Source organism: Neoarius graeffei, chromosome 8 (assembly GCF_027579695.1).
Source record: "Neoarius graeffei isolate fNeoGra1 chromosome 8, fNeoGra1.pri, whole genome shotgun sequence".
NCBI classification, from domain to species: Eukaryota; Metazoa; Chordata; class Actinopteri; order Siluriformes; family Ariidae; genus Neoarius; species Neoarius graeffei.
The window spans coordinates 42,065,760-42,087,420 of record NC_083576.1 but is presented as its reverse complement, the minus strand read 5'-3'; the positions used below and the strand labels follow the sequence as shown (position 1 = coordinate 42,087,420).

Here is a 21,661-nt window from a genome sequence, read left to right as displayed (position 1 = left end):
GTCTGGTTTTTGGTGCAATATCTCCATAGGTGTATAGAGGCCCATTTCCAGCAACTCTCACTCCAGTGTTCTAATGGTACAATGTGTTTGCTCATTGCCTCAGAAGGCTAATGGATGATTAGAAAACCCTTGTACAATCATGTTAGCACAGCTGAAAACAGTTTAGCTCTTTAGAGAAGCTATAAAACTGACCTTCCTTTGAGCAGATTGAGTTTCTGGAGCATCACATTTGTGGGGTCGATTAAATGCTCAAAATGGCCAGAAAAATGCCTTGACTATATTTTCTATTCATTTTACAACTTATGGTGGTAAATAAAAGTGTGACTTTTCATGGAAAACACACAATTGTCTGGGTGACCCCAAACTTTTGAACGGTAGTGTAGATAAACTGACTTGACTAGAATACTGCAAATTGTTAAAGGACCCATGGCATGGTGGTTTGTTGATGCTTTAAATGGGCTCGTGGAGGTTTCCGGATGTTATATCCGCAGCCTTTCTCGAAATGAACCCTTGGCACGTAGATATAGCCTCCTGGGAGAAAGCCCCATTTCAGCCCTTTTCCCAGTGCGTCGTTTTGCTGATGAGAAGCATGGAGGCAGGGAAGGGTAGAGGGTGGGGGCGGGCCATGGAGGGAAGGGTAGAGGGTGGGGGCGGGCCATGGGGGGCGGGCCATGGGGGGAGGGGCTTGACCAAGCTGCGGGCATGCTACCTGTGTGTGAACAGTAGCAATGGCAGGTCAAGCAACAGTCCAAGCTTTCGCTTTTGACCCAGAGTCCGACCCTGGTTTTGTAGCGCAGAATACCTGGCTAACTGCAGGAAGCGGTTAGCTGCATAGCTAATGTAGCCATTGCAAGGCTAACGCACCGATTTTAAAACACGGCAAAACGACTTAAGTTATACACTTACTTGTTCGGTGTTTGTGGCTGATGCGGCAGGGATGCTTGGTACGGACCCAAGCTTCAGTGACGGTTGATGTGCAAAACCTGCCCTGTACTGTCCCAAGTTGTGGAAACATTCCTCAGGAAAATGCTTCCGACAAACATACACCGTCTTAGGTAGACTCGACGGCGTATTATTGGAGTAAATAAAATTAAGCCACTGCGTCTTCAGGGGCTCTCCCGTCGGCAGTAAAAACAGACTCCTTTCTGTGTTGTCACATCCATGTACAGCGCAATTTCCATGTTTCGCTCGCTTAGGTGGTGCCATGTTGTGTCCTCTATGGTCTCCTCACTACAAAATTGAAGTGACGTATCTATGGTGGCAACTTTTGAGCTGAGCGGGCAATCCATACAGTGGGTGGGAATCCAGAGGGGGGGCGTGGGGATCATCTCCCTTGCTGACGTAGTAAAGGGAAGAGCCTATCAACGCGCCATTTTGACGCGCAATTCTCAAATGTTGACAAAGGGTGGGCATGGTTTGGTTTACACATTGACATTTCTAGCCACTGGGGTGACTTAAGAAGGTCAGAGGAACTCATTTTAACGTTAAAAAACCTCAGAAAGTGAAAATTTCATGCCATGGGACCTTTAATTACCTCTTGCTGTAGAAGCCTCAAAGCTGTATTTGCTAACAGCTGCTTTGCAACCAAGTGGTAATGCTGTTAATTTGTGTTCAAATGCTTTGTAAACCCCCCCCCCCCCCCCCCCAAAAAAAAAAAAAATTGGTGTTTTAATATCTTTGTATGCATCTGAATGCATATTTTTCTGTTTATATGTAAAAAGACATTATGTAAATTGAAGCGGATATGTGCACTGAAGTATATTAAACAAAAGTCTCATGTTGCCCCTCAGTGTGTCCATTGTCCAAAAATTTGAATGGAACACATTTGATTTAATAATGCTGGTACATGGTGACCTAATGCAGAAATTAAACTATGCTTCAAGAGCAAATGCTAAATATAAATATTTTTTGATAAAGGAAATTCATAAATGGTAGTAGCTTATTGGGATATCTATGAGACTACAGTGCGGCTGTCAAAAGGGACCCAACCCAGAACACGCTGGCTGGGTGATGAGGCATAAAGCCAAGTAGCTTATTACATTGATCTTTATATTTACTTTTTCCTGGTGTCTTCCCCCACCCAAAGATTATTTTTTATGCTCATAGCATGAGTATGTGGCCACTGGCACAACCAAGATAATGGACATGGGCCACCATTTTCTTTCTAAATGTTTATCACCTGTCTACACTTTCTTCATGTTACTTCTTCAAACAGTTGAAGTAATTAGAAATTGCCTATGAACTTATCTGTGAACTTTTTATAAAGATGTAGTGTTCAGCCTTTGAAAACCAGGATGGACAGCCTCTGTGAAGATTGCTTCTCTGAAAAAATGTGCCATACTAAATTTTTTTTTTTCCATTCATTGAATGATCAGGTTTTTTGTTTAAGCATCATTATACACATTCTGTACATGTCCCTTAAGGGTTCACTAATCCCAAAACTTCCTCCAGTGTCTCTTGTGTTTTATATTTCTCCAATATTACTTCCTCCAGCATCGTGTGTATGTGTGTGTGAGAGTGTATAGCAGACAAATTGGTTTAAAATCAGTGTTCTGATTTGTTTCTTTGCAGTTGTTCCTCATTGACTTTGGTCTGGCCAAGAAATATCGAGACAACAGGACACGGCAGCACATACCCTACAGAGAAGACAAAAACCTCACAGGCACAGCCCGCTATGCTAGCATCAATGCACACTTGGGCATAGAACAGAGGTGGGAAGACAACAGTACACTATCATGTCAATCTATATTTTATCAAATGTGATTGCATAACTTTTGTTTCTGTACATTAATTCTCTAATTCTTTGCTTTGGTTAAAAGAACGCTAATTTAAATATGATTTCTACTACTGCACATCTGAATTATTATAGCCACTAATCTAAAGCACCTAAAGGCAGTGTCGAAGTAGCAGCTTTGAGCATTCTCTCTAAATTTGGAGTGAGTGTTTAACTTTATTTCAAAATATCCTACCATATTTTGATGATTTGAAAATGTGATAATGGCTATGAGTAATGTGATAAGTAGCTCCTGAATGGTGCAACAAATGTTTGCCCAGTCTTTGGGAGTTTGCAAGTTCCAGTTTCAGTGATTGCCAAAGCCATCTGTGGCTGGGAGTCCTAGAGCCAAATTTTGTGGACAGAGGACAAAAAAAAAAAGGTAGCTCATCAGCACCACATTTGGGACTGACTCACCTGGGTTATTTATCACTTGTCACACCTGATCGTAGGTACTCTGTGCTAGATTCAAGATTTTTTTATTTGTCATATACACAATAACAGACACAGCGGTTTATTATTGGGTAATGAAATTCTTATTTTGCAACTGCCCGACCAAACTACGCTTACCAATATAAAAAGATATATATATATATATATATATATATATATATATATATATATATATATATACACACACACACACACACACACAGAGTGCTGGGCAAAAGTTTACATACCCCAACAGAATGTTTCGTTTCTTGCCTATTTCTAAGAGAAATTGAATGATAATACACAAAAACCTTTATTTCACTTGTGGTTAATGGTTGGCTGAAGCTATTTATTGCATTCATTACTGCGTTTACTCTTTGAAAACCATGAAAACAACAAAAACTACCTAAATGACCTTGATCAAAAGTTTACATACCCCTGTGAATTGGCCTGAAAACCTGTACACAATTTGACATAAACAGGACTGAATGGCAATTAAAGGCAACTACCTTCACCTGTGATCTGTTTTCTTCTAATTAGTGGGTGAAAATAAAAGTCAGTAAATTGCTGGACTTTTGAGAGAACCTTTTATCCCTCATCCAGTGCTGCGCGTCATCTTTGAGATTGAACTACAAAGGCACTGGAAATTTGGTAAGAGTTGATGGCAGGATGAATGCAGTCACTTATCAAAAAATACTGGAGAAAAATCTACACGCCTCAGCCCGGAAGCTGCGCATAGGACGAACTTGGACATTCCAGCACGACAATGATCCAAAGCACAAGGCCAAATCAACTTGTCAGTGGCTACAACAGCATAAAGTGAAGGTCTTAGAGTGGCCATCTCAGTCTCCTGACCTCAACATTATTGAGCCACTCTGGGGAGACCTCAAACGTGCAGTCCATGCAAGACAGCCCCAGACTTTACAGGAACTGGAGGCTTTTTGCCAAGAAGAATGGGCAGCTTTACCATCTGAAAAGATAGAGAGACTCATTGACAACTATCACAAAAGACTTCAAGCTGTTATTGATGTTAAAGGGGGAAATGCACAGTATTAAGAATTGGGGTATGTAAACTTTTGATCAGGGTCATTTGTGTAGTTTTTTTGTTGTCATAATGGTTTAAAAAGAGTTAACATTTTCTTGACATCTTCTTGACAATAAATGGCTTCAGCCAACCATTAACCACAAGTGAAATAAAGGTTTTTGTGTATTATCATTCAATTTCTCTTAGAAATAGCCAAGAAACAAAACATTCTGTTGGGGTATGTAAACTTTTGCCCACCACTGTGTGTATGTATGTATGTATGTATGTGTGTGTGTATATATATATATATATATATATATATATATATATATATATATATATACACACACACATATATATATATATATATATATATATATATATATATATATATATATACACATACATATATATGTATATATATGTGTGTGTGTATATATGTGTGTGTGTATATATATATATATACACACACACACACACACACACACACACACAGTGTTCCAAATTATTATGCAAATCATATTTTCTCAGATTTTCCTAAATTATCTATATTAAATGGCAGTCATCATGATTTTCCAGTCATCAACCATTAGAGTACAATTCAAATGTTTTTGAACGAACCTCCCAATGATAACAGTAAATTTTTAAGAAGAAATAAACACAAATGCACCCAAAATGCATGTTCCATATTATTACGCACAATTGAGTTTCCAAACATTTTATTGTCATGAACAAAAAATGGTCATGTGTGAAATTAGAAACATTAGCAGGTCATGACTAACTGAAATGTAACTGAAATCAAACACTATTTAAATCAAAACATTATCACAAGTGGAGTCACATCTGAACATAGGACCCCTTGTTGAAAAGGACCTTCTCAAGTCTTCCATCCATTGAATTTGTCAGTTTTTGGATAGTATCTGCTGGAACTGCCTTGCATGAGGACAGAATAGCCTCCCAGAGCTGCTGTTGAGATGTGAACTGCCTCCCACCATCATAAACACTTCTCTTGATGATGCTCCAAAGGTTCTCAATAGGGTTGAGGTTAGGGGAGGATGGGGGCCACACCATAAGTTTGTCTCCTTTGATGCCCATTGCAGCCAGAGATGCAGATGTATTCTTTGCAGCATGACATGGTGGATTGTCATGCATGAAAATGATCTTGTTTCGAAAAGCACGATTCTTCCTTTTGAACCATGGCAGGAAGTGTTCTTTGAGGAACTCCACATACGTTATGGATGTCATCTTCACACCGTCAGGGATCCTAAAAGGGCCGACAATCTCTCTCCCCATGATTCCAGCCCAAAACATCACTCCACCACCTCCTTGTTGGCGCCGTAGCCTTGTTTGCATGGGGTGGCCGTCAACCAACCATCCACCACTCGATCCATCTGGACCATCGAGGGTTGCACGACATTCATCGGTGAACAGAACAGTTTTGAAGTCAGTCTTCATGTATTGCCTGGCCCACTGGAGCTGTTTCTGCTTGTGTCCAATGGATAGGGGAGGTCGAAACGATGGCTTACGCACTGCTGCAAACCCCTGGAGGACTCTGCATCTTGTTGTTCGGGGCACGTTGGAGGCACCAGCAGCTTCAAAAACTTGTCTGCTGCTATGACAGGGCATTTTTACAGCTGCTCTTTTGATCCAACGTATTTGCCTGTAGGAAAGAGTCCTGGATTTTCCATTATCAGCACGCACACGTGTGTGCTCTGAATCAGCTACATACTTCTTGATACTGCGGCGATCGCGATGAAGTCTCTTGGCAATTTTGATTGTTGCCATGCCTTGACCCAAACATTCAACTATTTGTTGCTTTTCAGCAGCCGACAGGTCCTTTTTCTTGCCCATTTTGGTTGAAAATGGTAGCCTGCTTAATAATGTGGGACAACCTTCTTTAGTAGTTTCCCCTTTAATTGGACTCACCTGCCAAACTAATTAGCACAGGTGTCTTCAATTGGTTTCAGTGATATACAGAGCCCTGATACACATTACCATTCATGAGTTTAACTGACAAACAAAAAATATCTTACCTTACCACTCTTAAACAGTTGTTGCATAATAATTTGGAACACTGTGTGTGTGTGTGTATATATATATATATATATATATATATATATATATATATATATATATATATAATATAAAGTGCATATGGAATGCAAAATATAAAGGTAGAATGAAAAATGAAGATAACATTTAAAAAAAAAGAGAGAGGCAAACAATGGGCAAACATAGAGGTAGATACATTGTGCAATGTCTTGTGCAAAATTGCTAATGTAATCCGTGGTTCAAAGCCTGATGGAAATATAGAGGTAGATGGTGATTATAATCCGTGGTTCAAAAGCCTGATGGCCTGGGGGTAAAAACTGTTTGTCAGTTTTTACCCCCAGTTTGAATGGAAATCAGATTAGTCTGAATAATTGAGAATGTTGATTTTGAAAAATCACTGACATTTTTTAGATTTGTTGCCTTGTTAACCAATAACTGAGAGGAATAATATTGTAAGGCTGTAAAGGGTCTCTATGGAGCACTTGCATGTGACGTCACAGCCGATCCAGATTGTGACAGACGCCATCTTGTCGGTCAAACGCCATATTCCGCCTTCTGCTTCTACTTCTGGTTCTACTTCTGCTTTTACTTCTACCTTTTCTTCTGGAAAACCCTACTATATGAGTGATTCCACGCTTATGGGTACTGAAATGGGGACATGAACTTATTCACCTAAAACCATTTATTTTTTTACCATCAGGTCACAAAACATGTAATCTTTAATGAATGATATGTTAAAAGATAACTTTAATTTTCTGAGATGTAATAAAAACATTTATATGCCAAAGTCAAGCCTATGAGTTCCAAAATGATTTCTGTTACGATTGTCCATCTCGCGTCTGTTACAAATTAATTACAATCTAGCTGTATACCATGTTAATCTTATTGAAAGAATGTGTATGTTTATTCTACTACACGTTTATTAATTATATTTGCTAAAACATCACCTTCCCATGTTTCAAAAAGTAATTCTACATTGTTAAAATTGAGAATATACAACCCCGATTCCAAAAAAGTTGGGACAAAGTACAAATTGTAAATAAAAACGGAATGCAATAATTTATAAATCTCAAAAACTGATATTGTATTCACAATAGAACATAGACAACATATCCAATGTCGAAAGTGAGACATTTTGAAATTTCATGCCAAATATTGGCTCATTTGAAATTTCATGACAGCAACACATCTCAAAAAAGTTGGGACAGGGGCAATAAGAAGCTGGAAAAGTTAAAGGTACAAAAAAGGAACAGCTGGAGAACCAAATTTCAACTCATTAGGTCAATTGGCAATAGGTCATTAACACGACTGGGTATAAAAAGAGCATCTTGGAGTGGCAGCGGCTCTCAGAAGTAAAGATGGGAAGAGGATCACCAATCCCCCTAATTCTGCACCGACAAATAGTGGAGCAATATCAGAAAGGAGATCGACAGTGTAAAATTGCAAAGAGTTTGAACATATCATCATCTACAGTGCATAATATCATCAAAAGATTCAGAGAATCTGGAAGAATCTCTGTGCGTAAGGGTCAAGGCCGGAAAACCATACCGAGTGCCTGTGATCTTTGGGCCCTTAGACAGCACTGCATCACATACAGGCATGCTTCTGTATTGGAAATCACAAAATGGGCTCAGGAATATTTCCAGAGAACATTATCTGTGAACACAATTCACCGTGCCATCCGCCGTTGCCAGCTAAAACTCTATAGTTCAAAGAAGAATGCGTATCTAAACACGATCCAGAAGTGCAGACGTCTTCTCTGGGCCAAGACTCATTTAAAATGGACTGTGGCAAAGTGGAAAACTGTTCTGTGGTCAGACGAATCAAAATTTGAAGTTCTTTATGGAAATCAGGGACGCTGTGTCATTCGGACTAAAGAGGAGAAGGACGACCCGAGTTGTTATCAGCGCTCAGTTCAGAAGCCTGCATCTCTGATGGTATGGGGTTGCATTAGTGCGTGTGGCATGGGCAGCTTACACATCTGGAAAGACACCATCAATGCTGAAAGGTATATCCAGGTTCTAGAGCAACATATGCTCCCATCCAGACGACGTCTCTTTCAGGGAAGACCTTGCATTTTCCAACATGGCAATGCCAAACCACATACTGCATCAATTACAGCATCATGGCTGCGTAGAAGAAGGGTCCGGGTACTGAACTGGCCAGCCTGCAGTCCAGATCTTTCACCCATAGAAAACATTTGGCGCATCATAAAACGGAAGATACGACAAAAAAGCCCCAAGACAGTTGAACAGCTAGAATCCTACATTAGACAAGAATGGGTTAACATTCCTATCCCTAAACTTGAGCAACTTGTCTCCTCAGTCCCCAGACGTTTACAGACTGTTGTAAAGAGAAAAGGGGATGTCTCACAGTGGTAAACATGGCCTTGTCCCAACTTTTTTGAGATGTGTTGTTGTCATGAAATTTAAAATCACCTAATTTTTCTCTTTAAATGATACATTTTCTCAGTTTAAACATTTGATATGTCATCTATGTTCTATTCTGAATAAAATATGGAATTTTGAAACTTCCACATCATTGCATTCCGTTTTTATTTACAATCTGCACTTTGTCCCAACTTTTTTGGAATCGGGGTTGTATATGTCCACAACACTTCTGTTACGTTCTGACTTTGGCATATAAATATGTTTTTATTACATCTCAGAAAATTAAAGTTGTCTTTTAACATATCATTCATTAAAGATTACATGTTTTGTGACCTGATGGTAAAAAAAAGAAATGGTTTTAGGTGAATTTTCAAAAATAAGTTCATGTCCCCATTTCAGTACCCATAAGCGTGGAATCACTCATATACAATTCTACTACAATGGCTGCGGCTACAAGCTCTCCCTACCTGTGCACGTTTTTTATGTTTTTTGTGTGTATTTTTGCGTGTTGTTCGTCTGTACCGGACTTCAATATCCACTACAACCGTATGGACTTACTGGACATTGGTTTCCAGCAGAAAATGACGGTTTGTAGCGATTTCCATCGCATGCACAACATTCCGGACGAGAAAAAAAAAAAAAAACATTCTGGACGAGATAGCGAGACCAGCGGGGTCTCCATGGATTGTTATCCGAAGCAAAGTGAAGGAGGTGGCGTCGGGAGCGGAAGCAAAAGCGAGGCTGCAGAGCCGGCCTGTTGACTAAGCTCAGAAAACAGCCACTCAAATCTCCACTGCCAAGTTGCTACCTCTCCAACGCCAGATCCATGTAAACAAGACGGACGAGCTGGAATTACCTTATTCTATTCTATAATCGGCTGGTCAGTGCTATACTCAATACTTAAGTGACTTACCCGTCCAATGAGGATTCTTGTTTACAAGATGCCACATCTGAGTCGCTGACAAATCCTGAATTTCTGTAAAGATAACTGTCCAGAGATTTATAAGCACGCAGTGCTTCACCACTGAACAGCGAGGGAAAGTTAATGAGGTAATTATACACGTCTGGGTATTCCGCTGGCAGTTCAAAATCCGGTCGTGAAAACTCCGTCCGGTAAGCCATAAGGGTCACAAATCTGTAGATCGTTTATTTTCGACATATATCTAGTTATCTGTTCATTAGAAAAATGAGCCGTGTAGTCCGTCGGTTGAAATTGATCCATTCTGCACACGAGTGCAGCAGTATTCAGCGGTGTTTTTGACCGACAAGATGGTGGTTGTGTACTTTCCGGTCACGTGACTGCAAGATCTCTATTCCTGTGTGGAGCGTAATACCATAGGGAAGCTGCTGGGAGCAGCAGTAGCACTGTTACTACTGACCCCATACAGCACTGTCTCACTTCAGGCGGTAAAATGCATCTTCATTGAGTTAAGGTTTGGTGAATGATGTGGCTGGTCTAAAACCTTCCACTTTTTTCCCCGATGAAGTCCTTTGTTGTGTTGGCCGTGTGTTTTGGGTTATTGTCCTGCTGCATGATGTTCCTCCCAGTGAGATTAGATGCATTTCTCTGTAAATTGGCAGTGTTTCTATAGGCTTCTGAATTAATTCTGCTGCTACCGTCATGCGTTACATCAGTAAAGATAAGTGTGCCTGTTCCAGAAGTAGCCATGTGAGCCCAAGGCCATGACACCAGGCCTTTTACTGATGAGCTCATATGTTTTGGATCATGAGCAGCTCCTTTCTTTTTCCACAGTTTAGCCTTTTCATCACTGTTAATCTTGGTTCCACAACCTTTGTGGCTCACCTCTGGAGTTGTTTGAAAATTCCAATTAGGCCTTCCTATTCTTACTGTTGTTGAGCAGCTTATATTAAAGCCCCTTTTACACAGCCTGTTCAAGGCAGAGCTCTTGTACCTTCATTCTGTCTTGTGTTCTGTGTAAAATGTCCGAATGCGGAACGGATTTGTGTTCTGCCTCTTGGCTAGAATGATTGATGGTAATAGAGGCAGAATCAACGTCCGTGTGAAAAGGACAGCTGGCGTTATGGAACAGGGGTGTGATGTTTTTATGCCTCCGCCACCATGAGGTGCAGGAGGCATTATGTTTTCGGGTTGTCCGTCCGTGCGTGCGTCCGTCCCGAAACCTTGTGAACGCGATATCTCAAAGACTAATGAAAGGAATTTCACCAAACTTTCACCATTTGTGCGCTTTGGGACAAACATGAACTGATTAGATTTTGAGATCAAAAGGTCTAAGGTCAAGGTCACTGTGAGGTCAAATGTCTGTCCGCGTGCATCCATCCCGAAACCTTGCGAACGCGATATCTCAAGGGCTAATGAAAGGAATTTCACCAAACTTTCACCATTTGTGCGCTTTGGGACAAACATGAACTGATTAGATTTTGAGATCAAAAGGTCTAAGGTCAAGGTCACTGTGAGGTCAAATGTCTGTCCGCAAACCTTGTGAACACAATATCTCCAAGGCAGATGAAAGGAATTTCACCAAACTTTCACCATTTGTGCATTTGGGGACAAAGATAAACTGATTAGATTTTGAGATCAGAAGGTCTAAGGTCAAGGTCACTGTGAGGTCAAATGTCTGTCTGCGTGCATCCGTCCCGAAACCTTGTGAACGCGATATCTCAAGGGCTAATGAAAGGAATTTCACCAAACTTTCACCATTTGTGCGCTTTGGGACAAACATGAACTGATTAGATTTTGAGATCAAAAGGTCTAAGGTCAAGGTCACTGTGAGGTCAAATGTCTGTCCGAAAACCTTGCGAACTCAATGTCTCCAAGGCTGATACAAGTAATTTCACCAGGTCAAGCTTACTGTGAGGTCAAATGTCCATCCCCAAATCACAACTTAATAAGGCGTGTAGTCTACCAGGCGGAGGCATCCCCATCGACGCTGTTGGCGTCGAGTTCTATCTAGTTGACATTCCTCTTTGAGTCCAATGCAAATTCAGACGTCTGTGGCGTCTAAGGTCCGTGCACCTTTCTGCCTTAAATCACTTCATACTTCACTTTCTTTTCCAACATGTCTGATTGCACTCCAACTTTGCTTGCATTTGAAGAGTGATATAAATGTGCACGACTAACAAAAGCACCTCAACATTGTCTACCCGCCGTTATTGTTTTGTAAGCAAGACTGATATGCTTAGGGTGTTCATATTTCTGATGCGTAGTGGTCTACTTGACCCTAGATGCCAATGCTCCGTTGTGTTAATATTGCTGAACACCGGCAGACTGTGTAAAAATGTAAATGGGGTAAAAAAAAAAAAAATAATGGTGTTGCATGCTGCACTGTTTGTAGCAGTGACTTTTGCTTTGCCAATGGTGGAGTAAACAGCTGTAAAAGACATTTGAGGTGAGTTCAACAGGTGTCACTTGGCCAGCTGCCCAGGCTACATGATGAGGCCAAATTCCTTGAAGACTTGCAGTTGCAGTAGAATATAAAATGAGTTAAACAATAGTAATAAGCAGTTTACATAAACAGTATAAGTAGTCCACATATTTTGTCACGTTTTCTACATGTAGTCCGATCTAATTTGGTTTACAGACTAGAGAAAATTACTCAAGAGTATAACATATAGCCGCCCTGGACATTATAGTAATGATACCTTATGTTTTTAGGGATTGTTAAGTCACAATTTTAATATTAATTATTCAAGAGTTACATCAATAAAGTTCCAAGAAAACTAGTTCAGTCACCTCAATGATCTGGCCATGTTATTGTTTACGAAATTCTGGGGAAATTCTGTGTGTGTGTGTGTGTGTGTGTGTGTGTGTGTGTGTGTGTGTGTGTGTGTGTGTGTGTGTAAAAATAACCACATCTTAGTATCTAATTATAGATTATTAGGCTTTGAATTCATTGAAACTGGAGAACTGGTGATCAAATACCTCAATAAAATAAATATCTGTGGTGAATTCTTCATTTCATTTGTATATTCACGGTTTTTCTTTTGTATGGTCCACATTAACACATTATCATAAAATATTTGGCAGGAAATTTACAACAGTGCTGAACTCACTCGTGTTTTTTTTTTTTTTTCCATTCTCACCCTTATGTCCAGCTTGTTTTCTTTCGGTTTAATTTCTTTAAATGAATTTATACTTCAAGTTTTACTGGATTCATCAAGCTTTAACTTCATTTCCTCCAGAAGCTTTGAATTTGGGGGAGTTTAACTTTTAAAACCTACAGACCAAGTAATGGGTTACAATAACACATGCACCATAATGGGGTATTGAATAATTTTTGAGTTAAAGTTTGAGTTTTATTGAAAAATTAAAAATAATTTAGGGTCATCCATAATTTATCATTATCATGAGTCTACAAAGAGTAGACTTTTGAGCAACCCCCCCCCCAAAAAAAAAAGTGTACATTAGCGGACAAAAAAATGATGATGGATCTACGTGGAATAGGAATTCAAAATAAAACCATGTCTTGTATTACTTTTTATTAAAATCGGATGACAGGACAATACAAAGATTCAAAAGAAAAGAAGACACAAGACGGGTCCAGAAGTTTTCATAGAAAGCAGGCGATTCATTTTTGAAAATTAGGGACTGTCTTTTTAAGGGGAGCTGTTGCCTTTTGGCTCCTCATGAACAATAGGAAATCCAGTTTTAGAGCTGGGGCTGGTCGTGCAGGACTTTCATTCTGAAATGGAAGAAAAGAAGACTGACTGTATAAAATTCAACTGACTGCTGATGCAAGTACAAAATACCCATATGATATCCTACGTACCGTTTTACGAGAGAAATAATCCCGAATTGTAAAAGTCGACTTGATTTTTTTTTTTTCCCCATCCGGACGATCGCTTGCCGGCTCAGCTTGCTTTGAAACATTCGTTTTTGATTCTTTCCAAGCAGCCTATCCTGCCCTAACTGCCTCCTGCCGCTTCTCAGATGAATGCAGGAAACAATAAACGTTGAAAAACTGCTCGTACTCGTTTGAAGGAGTCTTGTGAATAGCGGTATTTCTGCTATTCACAAATTTGTAAATGCGGTCAAAATCTGGGTCAGCCGCCGTTGTTGTATTGAAGAAAGAAAGCGTGTAGAGCTAGCTGGCAACACCAATGTGGCGCGAAATTTTAACATGGCGGCCGCCGATTCGCACGTTGACGGATCATCATTTTTTCATTTTTAAAAAGTGTACGCCTGGTCATTTAATCCCCTCCCCGCCGTGTATGGTTTGTACACTCGTGATAATGATGAAAATTATGGATGACCTAGCCTGGCAAGCCAGACTAAATGTGAATATTTAGTTTGGTCTCGGTCATAGACATTTCCGAAGGGTGTGGGTAGGAACAACCTGTTGTCTTTCAAACTCTGTCTGTGCGTATAGGCCAACGCTCTGACCAATCAGCGCAACAGTGACTGTGACGTAGTCAGAGCGACAGAAAGCAGTGGGGGAGCCAGCTGGTAGATCAGACTTTTGCCATAGCCAGTCGGCAAAACAGCGAAAACGTCCTTCTTGAAAAGGAATGAGCGGAGAGCCTCTTCCTGCTCATGTTTCAACGAAAACTCCAAGTCTAATTCTTCTAAAACTGATTCCAAAGCGGAGTCAAATGAGTGCCGTTCAATAGCCGTAGCCATCTTTCCTGTTGTGCTTTCTCCAGCGTCGCGCAGCCTTGTCGTCACTCCTGCAAAAGCCCGCCCAAAGAATCCAAACAAAAACCTTGCGTTGTGATTGGCGGGCACGATTTGATGCCCGGGGTGTGTTGTTGATATGGTCCGAGGCTAGACCCACTCGTAGGCAAAAATATTTTTGGCCGCTAGGCGGGTGGGTCTAGTTTACTAGGCTATGGATGACCTTAATAAGCATAATGATTATCATAACTATAGCTGCTTTTTGATAAAGTTAATCACTTTCTTTTTATTTAACTAGTAAATACATAGTAATAAAATGGTTATGGTCAGGACAAGTGAAATCTTGCAGCTTGTCCAACTGGACAAGTGGATTAAAAAGTTAATGTCGAGCCCTGATAATTTAGCCCAGTGTTGAAGACACTTCCCCTCCCCTTGTTCAGCAATACTTGCTGCCTTTTGGGTATGCATTTTTGGTACCCAGCCCTATGTTTGACACAGATTTGAATCTTGAATTATTCTTCCTCAAATAATGATTAAATCACTACTGATAGTTTGTATGAGCTGCTCTTAAACAGTCTGTTTGCATGCAGAACTGCTAGCAAATCTGTGTGGTAAGTAACTAGCAAGTTACATACTTGGCGGATTTGATAGATTTTATGCATTTTATCACACAAATTATAAATAAAGTACTTTAAATTGCTTCATATAGAATTTTTTGTTGAAATAATACATTAAATTATCAAATGTTAATGGTTTTAAACTGGTCAGGAATTTCCTGGGTGTGTAGCCTACAGGCACACACTAGCTGTACTTGTTTTTTCACCTTATATAAAAGTATTTGCTGAGTAGAGAAGTCTCACTGTCCTGACGTGAAATGAAGAGCAGAGGGTTGTCTGCCTCTTGAAAAGCTTTTTAATTCACATTATGAATCCTAATGCTTGAAAGCATAAGTATTAGGATTCATAGGTCCCTGTATTTAATATGGTCTGCTGTTATTAGATTAAATAATTTTGTCTCTCCAACAGTCGTCGAGATGACATGGAATCTCTAGGCTATGTGCTGATGTACTTCAACAGAACCAGCTTGCCCTGGCAGGGACTGAAGGTAAGTTAATGACCTGAGCAATTCACAGTACATGTCTGGCCCCATGAGACTATAAATCACTTGACTCCTAATAACTGAAAACATAACTGCAAAAATGGCAAAGGAGCAAAAAGGGACGTGGGGTGGGGAAATAAAATCTGTAAATGATGAGTCTCGATCAGCATATATTTGAAAACGAGCATGGTTTCACAGGCTCTCCCTCAAGGGGTGTGGGCTGTGGGAGGTGAGCTGTCCACCTCTGGTTAGAGGACATGAACTTTTTTAAAAAATATATAAATTTCATGACGTAGGCAAGTCCCAAGTGGTTGACTCTATGTCAGCATCGGCCTTGCAAGGCTCAGGATGATTTAAATCAGTAGGTGACGTTTTTGAGCCGTTTTCAATCCAGAAAATGCTGACTTGAATACAAGTGGTAATTTTGTGAATAACACCAGCATTGATGTGCTTCATCACAGTATAGTCATATCATTTACGATACAGCTCAGAAAACACGTTTGCAGTTGGCCTCTTGAACATGTGCCTGGGGGTTCCATTTTCAATTGTTCCGACAGTCAACATTATTAAAGTACAATAATTGAAATGTTTGTGTGGGCAATTTAAACTCTGAGCAGCATATGAAACATGACAAACTAAACACGAGCTGTCTGATTTAGATTTTGGAGTCGATCCACACAGAGTCAAGGTCACAGCTGGATCAAATGTCAGATTTTTTTTCTTCAGTAGCTTCCTTCCCGTTTGTTACACAGCAATGTGAGTTACACGTTCATGTTCAGGAACTCTGGGTCCATTTTCTGGATATCTGAGATTTTTGCTAAGTTTTTCTTGAATAGCTTTCTTCCTGTTTGAATTGTATTTTAAGCATATTTCTGGCATACAGATTTGTAACAATACGGACTAGACTTGCTGGTGGCACAAGCATCCCCGTTGATGCCATTGACGTTGAGTTCTACTTGTTCCTTAAACTATCTAGTTTCCATTAGCCAGTGCCCACTATAGCCTCAGATTCTTGTTCTTGGGTGACGAGTGGAACCTAATGTGGTCTTCTGTTGTTCTAGCCCATTAGCCTCAAGGTTTGATGTACCTCCTGAAATGGTTTTCTGCTCACCATGGTTGTAAAAAGTGGTTATTTATGCTGCAGTAGCCTTCCTGTAAGCTTGAACCAATCTGGCTGTTCTCCCCAGACTTCTGATCAGCGAGGCGTTTTGGCCAACAGAACTGTGGCTCACTGGATGTTTGTTTTTGAACAATTCTGGTTTTTTTAGTGTATGAAAATCCCAAGTGATCAGCAATCTGAACTATTCAAACCATGGCACAACCAACCATGCTGCGCCAGTCAATAATTCTCTCCCCCCCCCCCCCAAAAAAAAAAAACTAAAAAACTGATGTGAACCTTAAAGGGAAATGTTTGGGGGGGTGGGGGGGGGTATTTATATATATATATATATATATATATGTGTGTATGGGGGGGGTTATTAACCTGGGCCCTATTTTCCCATTTCTTTGGGTCCAGATTTCTACTAGGGACAAAAAAATCTCCAGAAAACACCTCATCCTTTTTTTTTTTTTTTTCTTTTTTTCGTTTCCATTTCCGGTTGAGAGTACGTCATGCGCGTTCTGGCTGCCGCTTCTCACCAGAGCTTTTTTTATTTTATTTTTCTATTTTTTTTCTGTGTGTTTGTGTAGTTTGATGTTTGAGTGTTTTGTCTGCCGGTTGTGGTGTAGCTCCGGACCTAGTTTTGGGCGTCGGTTCCCTCCAGGCCTTGGTTCACCATGGGCGATGCCTGCGCTCCCAGCTGTGGACTGCAGTGAGCTTGTTGCTCATTTTACATCGTGGTTGTCCAGCGCTCTGCGCTTTAACGCTTGGCGTGATGATCCGAGCGATGCTGTTCGGTGGTGTCGCGGCGGCTGTGCAGGCAGTTTGGGACACACCAGCGCTCTGCGTGGCGGAGCTTCTCTGCTCGCTTTGTGGATCCATGGCGTGGTGTTCAAGTGATGTTGCTGACGGCGTCACGGCGGCAGTGCTGGAGATGTGGGACTTGTTTTCATGCGCCTTTTGGTGGGACTGTGGCTGCTACACCACGGGAATTACATCCTGACCCCTACTTGGTGGACTTTTTACTTTTTATTTATTTATCTTTTTTTTTCTTTCCTTGTCTATATTGTAAAGCGTCCTTGGGTTTTTTGAAAGGCGCTATATAAATTTAACATTATTATTATTATAAATACTGTAAAGAAACTGCTGAAAATATTTGTTGCTGCAGTTAGTTTTACCTTCCTCTTCAGGTCTCTGACATAGCACTCCATTCAGTGCCTGTAGCTGATACTTAATTTCTCCACAGAATATTACATCAATTGATATTTTTGTTGAATGAATGAAAGGGCTCATTTCCTTGTTGTTTTGTAGTACTAGTGCATTTCAAGCAATTAGAATATCATGAAAAAGTTCAATATTTTCCATCAGTTAATTAAGAGTGAAAATTTAATCTATTTTAGAATCAATGCATGTAAACTCATGTTTCAAGCATTTTTCTGTTTTAACTTGGTAATGATGGCCTACAGTGCAAAAAGTTAAAAAAAAAAAAAAAAACTCAATCTTAGAATATTTCATTTCGAGTTTGAATAAAACTATACATACTGTGTATTTCTTGGTGTAGTTCAGTACACACAGTCACGATCATAGGGAAGACTGCTCACTTGACAGTTGTCTAGAAGATGATCATCGACATCCTCCACAAGGAGAGTAAGACACAGACAGTCATTGCTGAAAAGGCTGACTGGAAAAGGTACACAAGCAGCAGGGATGACCACAGCCTTGAGAGGATTGTCAAGAAAAATTGAGTCAAAAATTTAGGAGCGCTTCACAAGGAGTGGAGGCTGTGGTCAGTGCATCGAGAGCCATCACGCACGGATGTCTTTCGGAAAGGGGCTACACCTGCCACATTCCTAATATCAAGCCACTTCTGAACCAGAGACAACATCAGAAGTGTCTTAGCTGGGCTAAGGAGAGAAAGAACTGGACCTGTTGCTCAGTGGTCCAAAGTCCTCTTTTCAGAGGAAAGTAAATTTTGCATTTCATTTGGAAATCAAGGTCCTAGAGTCTGGAGGAAGAGTGGAGAGGCACAGAATCCAATGTGTTTGAGGTCCAGTGGGAAGTTTCCGCAGTCTGTGAGGATTTGGGGTGCCATGTCATCTGCTGGTTTTGGTCCACTGTCTTTTATCAAATCCAAAGTCAATGCAGCAGTCAACCAGGAGATTTTTAGAGTGCTTCCATCTGCTGACGAGCTTTATGGAAATGCTGATTTCTTTTTCCAGCAGGAATTGGCACCTGCCCACAGTGACAAAACTACTACCAAATCGTTTGCTGACCGTGATATTACTGTGCTTGATTGGACAGCCAACTCGCCTGACCTGAATCCCATCGGGAAACTATGGGGTATTGTCAAAAGGAAGATGAGAAACACTTGACCCAAAAATACAGATGAGCTGAAGGCTGCTATCCAGCCTGGGTCTGCAAGGGTTCTCAGTCCTCCAGGTCAGAGTAAACCGTAGATGCTAAAAAAAAAAAAAAAGGCAAGTGGACTTGCTTGAAATTCTTGAAGATGTTTCACCTCTCATCCAAAAGGCTTCTTCAGTTCTGTCTGACTAGTGGGGAGTTCCAGGTATTTATCATCTAGTGGACCAAAAGCAACCCTAAGGAGAGTCTTTGAGGTCACCTGGGTCATTGAGTCATCCTGTAGGTGTCATCACTGGGGGCTGGGTGTGAACGGTGCTAGCAGCCTTTGAGAGTCATTAGGGTGATCTGTGGGTTGTCGTCTCTCTCTGCCATCATGTGAGTCATTGAAGTCAGCTGAGTTTTGGTGTGGATATGTATTCAGTTTTCTGGGAAGTGTGCCAAGGACTGCATTGTAGGTGGCTGATGAGTGGTGTCTTGGCCCACCTCCTCTGTTCAGTGATGGTAATTCCAGGTTGATGAAGATGGCTTCTTTTACTCCTCTTTCAAACCACTGGTCTTCTCTGGCTAAAATCTGAAACGAGTGTCCTTTGTTGTTGAGATGAAGATAGACTGCAGAGTCCTGGCCTGAGGAACTGGCTCTCCTGTGTTGAGTTCCCTCTGAAATTTGGTCATTATATACGTTTATTTCTGCAATATCTTTAAAAAAAAAAAAAGGCCATTCTGTGGCTGGAAAGTTATTTAATTTGAGGGGATTCCCTAGCAAACAATGTGCATGAAATTGCTCGCTTCGCCCAGTCAAGCAGATAGAGGAAGTCTGGTGTGCGCACGCGCAGGATTACTTGCTGCTGCTTCTTTTGGGTTTTCCGTCATGCTGCATCCAGTGTTGCATTATTGCCATCTACAGGTTTGCCTTGACTGTGCACTGACAGTTACATCATTCTGTTGCTAAATGAACAGCTTATCACACCGAGGTGCTCGCTGACCACCAGTATTTATTGGCTTGGCCCTGTGTTTTCCTTTCCTTCACAACATAACGTCTTTTCTTCTCGCTTTCTGTGACTGCAGTCTTCCATGTTTTATTCGCACACTCGCGTCCTCCATTGTTCTTTCCTGTTTCAAATTTGTATCCCCCAGTGCCTTGCACGAATGGGGAAAGCCTATCACGTAGTGCATGTAGTAGTATCTTGATTTGGGTCGGGGTGAAGCAAGAAAATATACCGGAGAATTTTGGGCTACGTGGCCTGAAATTAACTAATTGTTCTATTTAAATAAATACAATTGGAAGTCTGTGATTTGAATTCAGAATTTTTCTTTCCACTAAACAAAGATTGGGTGTCAGGGAAATTTTTTATTTTTTAATGACCTACACTTGAAAAATCTGAAAGTCAGTCCACCTTTAAAGGACAGTATGTTTAGAAGAATGGTGCAAAATCCCACCCGAGTGCTGGGAGCTGTTAGTTTCTTCAGCCAGGAAGCGTCATGAAGCTATCATTGCAAACAAAGTCCAAGTATTAAATTTCAGTGAGTGTTCAATGCTTTTTTTTTTTTCCTGTGTCATTCTACTTTATTACACATAATGTGATCAATTGTAACTTGACTTCTTTTTGTGTGAATTTCATGAGTTAATACCAATAATAATTCAGGTGAATAGCTGCATTGGAAATGTTTACTGAAAGAAAAATGTTTGTGCATGTAATGGTTGGTTCCCCCACTGTGCATATGATGCATGTAATAATGAGTGACATACTTTTTCATGCTCCTTACACAGGCTGCCACAAAGAAACAGAAATATGAGAAGATTAGTGAGAAAAAGATGTCAACTCCTGTTGAAGTCTTGTGTAAGGTATGTGGAGCACTTGTGTGTCAAGTAATGTGGCATTCTTTACTTTAATGCCCATTGTCATTTTCATTTCCTACCTTGGATGCACAAGTTCAGAGGAAAATAAATGTCCAATAACAGACTGCACTGTGTGTGTGTGTGTGTGTGTGTGTGTGTGTGTGTGTGTGTGTGTGTGTGTGTGTGTGTCAGAAACTGGTCTCTCATTTGGGACATTATGGTCAAAAAATAAATTTTCTAATTTTACTTTTTTTTTTTTTTTTTTGCATTTGCGTCACACTCAATGTTTCTTTTTGTCATGTTTAATAAGAATAAAGATAGTATCTTGCTTTATCTGGCCTCCACTGTGGAAAATTTTAACGATGTTCTGAAGTTCACTCGCGTAACATGGAAACATGTATGCATTTAAAAACCCTCTTTAATAACCAAGGAATATATTTTTCTGTACATATTTGTTTCTTTAAATGCAATTATTGGACAGAAAAACAAAAACACGTGTTTATCATTTTTAAATTTTACTCCTGAGTTTCGAATGTTCATCAGTTATCATACATTTTATTAAACTTTACTTTGTTGTGCCTGCAGGATATCATGTAGATACACTCCTTATTTTGTACTAAATTATCAATTAGCATAATAGTAATACACAGACAAAAGTTTGAAACTGTCACACAATATCCCATTGGTTTATTCAATTATTTGTTTTTTTTTTCATCACTAACGTAACATGGAAACACCATGTTTTTTTTCTTTACTAGTTTCTTTTTACACTGAAGATATCACTGCATTAAAATGTAATCATTCTCACAACTTAGTTAAATTATATTTTGATTACAATTCAAATGTTTTTGTAAAATTGATTTACATATAAAATAACTACATCATGAAGAATTGAAGCCCCTCCTTCACAGATGAGTGAAAATATTTAATAAATTTCCTCTTTTTGATAACTTGGAATTTTTAACCCAAGCAATGATGACTGAATTGATTATTCACTTAAAT

At 40.1% G+C, this 21,661-nt stretch overlaps 1 protein-coding gene across 5 annotated transcripts in view; it reads left to right on the top strand.

The window, feature by feature from the left end:
* csnk1a1 (casein kinase 1, alpha 1) overlaps positions 1 to 21,661 on the top strand; it is a 222,916-nt gene that overhangs the window by 129,508 nt on the left and 71,747 nt on the right. For all 5 annotated transcript variants that reach the window (XM_060927644.1, XM_060927642.1, XM_060927646.1 and 2 more), the window contains 3 exons: positions 2,572 to 2,711; positions 15,290 to 15,368; positions 20,591 to 20,665. In XM_060927644.1, the coding sequence (XP_060783627.1) occupies positions 2,572 to 2,711; positions 15,290 to 15,368; positions 20,591 to 20,665 (294 nt within the window). The remainder of the gene's footprint in view (positions 1 to 2,571; positions 2,712 to 15,289; positions 15,369 to 20,590; positions 20,666 to 21,661) is intronic.